General features: G+C 30.6%; 1 protein-coding gene across 1 annotated transcript; it reads right to left on the bottom strand.

Moving 5' to 3' along the window:
* Positions 1 to 3695: 3695 nt before the first annotated feature.
* On the bottom strand, positions 3696 to 4865 carry LOC131658981 (uncharacterized). Its single transcript, XM_058928227.1, has one exon. The coding sequence runs from the start codon at positions 4863 to 4865 to the stop codon at positions 3696 to 3698; it is 1170 nt and encodes a 389-aa protein (XP_058784210.1).
* Between the last annotated feature and the right edge of the window lie 1979 nt (positions 4866 to 6844).

Here is a 6844-nt window from a genome sequence, read left to right as displayed (position 1 = left end):
CTCCTTAGCATGTGATATTCACCGTGTATTTATTGAATGTAATTCTCACCCCTTTTGTGTTGTTGTGTCTGTGCTTCTTCGGAAGTACAGATGTTCAGGAACCTGAGTAGTGCTTGGATGTTGAGTGTTGCTTGATCGAGTCTTAGGAGTCGCTCTGATACGTAACACGGGATTGGGAATTTGTCATGTTTTACTTTGTTTAACTTGTTACGTATCTTACCTTTATATTTTGTTGGACCACGAATGTTGTGGAGAATATTGCCATTTTAAGTCGTAGTGCTATGAAACTGAATATTTGATATTTCCGCTGTGTAAGCAATTCTTTTATGCTAAATGAAGTAATAAAATGAACTTAAATGTTATGAGTTTTTTGAAGATGTGACATCCTACTGATATACTCTGATATATACTGTGTATTTTTATTATAAATATCTAAGTTGGGGAAGTGGAGTGTTACAGTCAGCGTGCGCATACCCGAGGGGGACAGAAAATCTAATGCGTCGACCTGAAGGGGGTTTTGCATCGACGCGGAACATCCAATTTTTGACAAATTTTCCGGAGGTCATAACTTTCAGACCATACATCCGTTTTGAGTGCCGTTTCAAACGCTACGAAGCTAATTTAAAGCTTTAGATGATGAGTTGATGAAATGGGCAGTGGTCCTATTTGATTTTAAGTGTTGATCTAATTTAATTAATGGACTATATCATTGTGTACATATATGTGTGAATGTAACAATGTGTCGTTGTGGTGGGGTAGCCACTTTGAATTTCATTTTGATTGGGTGGTGTTTTAACATGATTATATGTGATATGACTGAATGATTGTTAATACATGTGCATGCTTATTGGTGATGAAATGGTGAGTTGTAATGAGACGATGCGAAGCATCGGATCGGTGATGTTATAAGTATGTCATATGTGTACATTCATTCATATGCATTTTGGTGATGGATCCCGGTGATGTCGTGGATAAAATGGCGGGCATAATTCTCATTGTGCGAAATTTGTGCCGATTGGACTGTATCTTGATGATGAAAGATCAGTTGGATGGGTTTAGCCCATGTATGGTACCACATGTATAGTGTCAGTCATTCATGTGCATGATAATATAGTATGATCAAATGATTGTATATTATACTTGGTGACGTGTTTGATTTTGGTGTGTGATCAGTTGTTATAAAATCTAAATACATGTTGTGGTTGGGTGAATGATAATGCTATGATGTTTTATTACTTATGACTGTATAATACTTATTAATTTCGAATGAGACTCACCCTTACATGTTGATATTTTCAGATTTTGGAGTAGCGACATCTTGATTTGATGAGGATAGCTCATAGGCTAGTCCGAAGTTCGTGTCGAGTCATGCTCTCATTTGTAACACCGGGGAACGATAGACTTAAGAGTTACTTATGATACTCTATTTTACTGTTTGGATTATGTATCGTTTGGTTTATGTTTTGGTGATGTCTTACGATACCGTTGAATGACATTCCGCTGTGTCGATGATGTATTTTGATAATTTTGTGAATCGTTCCTAATAAAACATGACGAACGACTTATGGTTTTCATTATTTTTTAATTGTGGCACCCTTGTTTTATGTTTACTCTTATTTTTATTTTAATTTCCGCGGAGTTTTAAAAGGGTGTTACAAATACTGTATAGTAGTATAACCCTAGTAACTGAATAACTGAAAACAGTTAGGGTAGTTATTATTACAGTTAAGACAAACGTCATCGGACATGCTTACGACACACGCTTTTGTGGCGGTTTAAACTGCCGGAACATGCTTTATTTTTTCTTGTAGTCCAACTACATATGGTTTTTATATTATGATAATAATAAATTTAAGTATAAATATGTTAAAATAATATAATTCCTCGATAAATATGGTTATGTATTCTTCTATATATATATATATATATATATATATATATATATATATATATATATATATATATATATATATATATATATATATATATATATATATATATATATATATATATATATATATATATAAGGGTTAAATATGTTTTTTGTCTCTAAAAAAATCTGAAATTTAGCTTTTAGTCCCTATAAAATTACATTTACACTCACTTTTGATCCTTCTACAGAGACTAAAACTGAGTGCAAAAGTAATTTTATAGAAAATAAAAATCAACATTTTTTTTTATATGGACTAAAATCCATTTTAAATAATTTTATTGAGACTAAAAACATATTTAACCCTATATATAACGCATTAAGCTAATATTCAGTACCACTTTTCAATCAAGACAAAATACTAACACTACATTTATCTACTTCAAAAAATAGGGGTAGGAAACTAAAATATTATTGAACTACAAAATAAATATAACAACTCCAACATTGAAAATAGTATTTCAGTAAAACTTATTAAATTCTTCCAGTCCACAAAACAAAAATTGGAATAGTTTCTAAGGTTGTTCACACATCAAAAGATATATCTTCAATATTTCTTTTTTATTTTAAGAATCAAAGTAAATATATTAATTAAACAACTCTAAATCTAACACAATGATATGCTAGCCTCAAAGAAAAGTACTTAAAAATGCTGCTCTATCAGAATCATAAGCATCGAAAAAGATAAACCTCTCAAGCTCCAAAATCAAAGTGAAAATGAGAATCTTGATGCGCAACAGTTTCATCATCGTTGTACTAAAAGACATTTTTTAAAGATAATCTATTGCGCAGCTTTTTTCCTTTTTTATCTTCATATTAAATTAAAAGTGCGATAAAAACCCGAACCCAACGGATGTGGGCGTGAGTGCTATTTTGCCACCTCAACAGTGTTTGAATTGAGGTTCGAGTTTGGGTGCTGATTTCGGGTGCGGGTTTGGATAGTACAAAACCCGCACACGACCTGACCCGTTGTCATCCCTAGCGATAAAAACTACATAAATATTTTTTATCTAATTTAAAAGTTTCAATAAAAATCGTTAAATATAAACTACATATAATAAAATATTCAAAATTCATAAACATATATAATTTAATAACTAAATAAACTAAATATTTTTTTGGATTGTTGGCAAATAAATTAAAATTCTTTAGTACATTCAATAAAATAATCTTTACCAATTCATAAATATATCACTTTCTTTTCACTCACATTTAATCAAATCAAACAAGAGAATAGAAAAAAATTCTTCTCTTCTGCACCCATAAAATATAAAAATTCTTTTTGAATATTAACTTGATTAAAATCTCATAAAATTAGTGCAGCTTTCACTCACTATCCAATTACATCACCTTTAAAGAATAAAGTAGTACTGAAATTCTGCTACTTAATTAATATGAAGTTGAAATACTCCGCTTCATCAATGCAAAATCACTAACTTCATTTACTTTGATGTTTCTATAATGAACAAAATATTCACAAACTCAGTACCTTCATATTAATTACTATAAATGAGAGCAACTATTACATTCAAAGATTACAATTGATTAGGAAAATGAAGTTGGATCTATTCCAGCAAAAAGTATTGATGTTGGGTTGTTACAAACCAACTAAGGAGTACTATGCCTTATTTCCAAATCTTGCTTCTTTTAGTTTAGACATCACTCTTTTAAGCTTTCCAGTCCTCTTTTCAAGATCATTTTCCATGTCTAATTTCTTCATGTTCCATGTTTCATCGTCATCATCTAAACTTCATATTTCATGAATTTAAAAATGGCTCTCTTCATTAGAACCTTTCAGTTCATGTTGCTCAACCTTCACTCTCTTGTTATCTCTTTCCTCGCTTGATTTTGATTTCTTCCACCAAGGATTATAACATTTCCACATATCTTTTTGATTATAAATCTCAACAGATGGCGAATTCTCATACGGTTGCCACAGAAAACCATTTATAAATCCTGCAATATCCAAGTCCTTTTTCAAGTTTTTACAATTCAATACTTTAACTCCACCCCATCTTGCCACCTTTGGTAAACCATGACCTATTGTATAAGGGTGAGGTTTAAGAGCTAAAAACCTCTCTAAAGCCCATATTTGAACCAATTGAAAAGGTGACCAAATAGTTATTCTTAAACTGTTCAAGGTGGTTGTGTCCTTTTTTGTAATGACGCTATTAAGTAAACTCAAATCCATATAAATACTAGATAAAACAGCTGGTGCAAGAGCTACTCGATTTCCATGAGCTAAAAGTATTGCAATAGGCAAGACACTTTTCGAAATCGTATCATAAGAGTTTGCAGGAAAAACAAACCTTGATAACCAATAAATCAGAAAAGCTTCATGCTCCACTTTGCTTTCACTCTCCATAAAATACATCATCCATGCCCTTTGATTCACTTTTTTAGCTTTAGAACCGTTAAACATTGTTCTTGCTTCCATTAACTCCTCTTCTACTTTTACTTGTTCACTGTTCATAAGAGGGTTAGAAATAGAACAACCTAAAAAAGGGTAACCAAAACAAATATTTGTGTCTTCCAATGTTAATGTTGATTCTCCCCAAGGAAAAACAAACATATTTCTTTTCGAACACCATCTATTAGCAAGTTCAAGAATCAACTCATCATCCCTTTTGATTTCATATGTAGAAGCTTTGATTGCACCGTATATTCCAGTTTGTATCCATAAATGCTCGAACTTTGGTTGTAACTTTTTGACCCATGTTTTCCATTCTTTTGTGGGTGGTCTCCATCCATTGTATCTTATTTCTTGTGGAAAATTGGTGATAGTTTTAGAGGAAATAGAAAAATGGGTTGGAAGAAAATGAGAGTCTTGGATAGAAGATTTGGAAAAATGTGGAGTTCCTAGAGTTTTGTTTTCACAAGCGGATGATGGTGAAACCATGAGTTCTTCTTTAGCTTCTATCATGTTGTCAACCATTTTTGTTTTTTTATTTAAGTGGTAAGGACATAAGAAATGATGTTTTGGCGAAGAATGAAATGAAGGTTGAAGAATTGAGGTTTAAATATATGTATGTCTATAAAATAATATATTAGAATACCAATATGATTTTGGTAATACATGTTTTGTCATTTAATAACATTATTTACTATTTTAAAAAAATTCTTTTAGTAGTATTTTTCTAAATTATCATTTATTCTATTTTTAACAATTTATTTGTTAATGATTAATTATTATTTACTATATTTTTTAATTATAAAATTTAATACTTAATGTATAAGATTTAGATATATAAGGATTACTTTTCACTTTGAAGGCTTTTAAAAAGTGGCAACATAAAACAAGGAAAGTAGTTTCATTTATTTTTGTTAATTATTAAATATCATCATTATTATTATTATTATTCATTTTTTTTACTAATTTATATAATATATAAAATTAAAGATAATAATTTTGCACTAGAAATAGAAAATTTTAATTTTAATTAATAAACTAAATATTATCGTATAATATTTAACATATAAGGAATACTATTAATTTCTACTAATGGAAGGTATTTTTATTAAAAAGTGGCCATTTAAAATAACACAAAACAAGGTAAATAGTACCATTTACTTTTTTTAAAAAACTATCAAGTAATATTCTTATTATTTTTATTATTAATATTTTGTTTAATATTTTATTAAAACTTATTAAATTAAGAATAATGATTTGGCAAAAGGAAAAGACAATTTAATAACAATACTTTAATTATTAATTTTAATATATAATTTTTAAATCATTAAAGACGTTGATTATCTAAAAAAAACTATTTTGAACAAAGCGATCACGAGATCTAGTCCCACAATAATCCTAAAAACAAGTATTCAAAATAAACTAAGGACCAGTCACTAGGATGACATTAAGGCTTTGTTTGTTTGAAGAGAAAAAGAGACGAGAGAAGTTGAATGGAGAGAGGATGGAGAGAAGTGTCCCATCAAAGTTGCTTGGTGAGAAGAGAAATGGAGAAGAGAGATTAATTTCTAGTGGGTCCCACCTCAAATTTCTTTCTCTCCTATGGAGATGGTGCCGACTGCTGAAATAAACTACTCAAGAGCTGTCAGAGAATGAGAATTTAAGGCTAAAACATAATAACAAATTCAAATCAATTTCCATATGCAGGAGACTTACGGTGTTAGAACGATACCGATCTTGTGAATTTTTCCCAAGTTTCCGCAAACTCGACTCAAATCAGTCTGTAGCCCAAAACTTTCAAGAAGATGCATTTTTTTATTTTTTATTTATTGACTGAAATTAAACAAAATACTAACAAAAACAAAGAAAACGCATGATTCCCTCCCCCACACTTAAACTAAGCATTGCCCTCATTGAAAGGACATAAATATAAAATAAGAGTGAGAGAAAGGAAAGAACACACCCGAGGGGTTAAGGTGGAATGTAGCTTTCGTGTCTGGTGGTTTTGGTGGAGGCCTTTCTGCACTACGAACACATGAAATAGGAAAAAGTAAATAGCAAGTGAACTTGAATATTAGTAAAAAATCTGGTGGCTTAGGAGGAATAGTCTGCACATATGGTAAACCTGCAATAACAAAAGTATGAAGAATAGAAAATCCACATTTAGCTAGTGAGTTTGATAAAATAGGTGGAAGAGATGCACAAATGGTGAAAGATAACTCCATGTTGTTTGGCTTAATTAGAGTTTCCACCAAAAAAAGTTCTGCTATGGGCAATGGTTGCTTATGACAAAAATCCACATTCTTTTTGTCAAATTCAAGAGTTGTTGAATTTGCTAGAATTTCTGCACAAGTGGTTGTCGGCATCAAACTATCTTCACCTAAAATGGCTGCACTGATCTCAAGACAAGCATTACAAACACCACATTCACAAGCAAAAATTTCAAGAGAGTTATCTACTTCAAGAGAAGTATATAATTCATCCAAATCAGATTTCAAGAAATT

Source organism: Vicia villosa, linkage group LG3 (genome assembly GCF_029867415.1).
Source record: "Vicia villosa cultivar HV-30 ecotype Madison, WI linkage group LG3, Vvil1.0, whole genome shotgun sequence".
Lineage (NCBI taxonomy): Eukaryota > Viridiplantae > Streptophyta > Magnoliopsida > Fabales > Fabaceae > Vicia > Vicia villosa.
This window is presented reverse-complemented; position numbering and strand designations above follow the sequence as displayed.

Coding starts and splice junctions, on each gene's coding strand:
- LOC131658981 (XM_058928227.1), bottom strand. CDS start 4,865: ATGGTTGACAACATGATAGAAGCTAAAGAAGAACTCATGGTTTCACCA.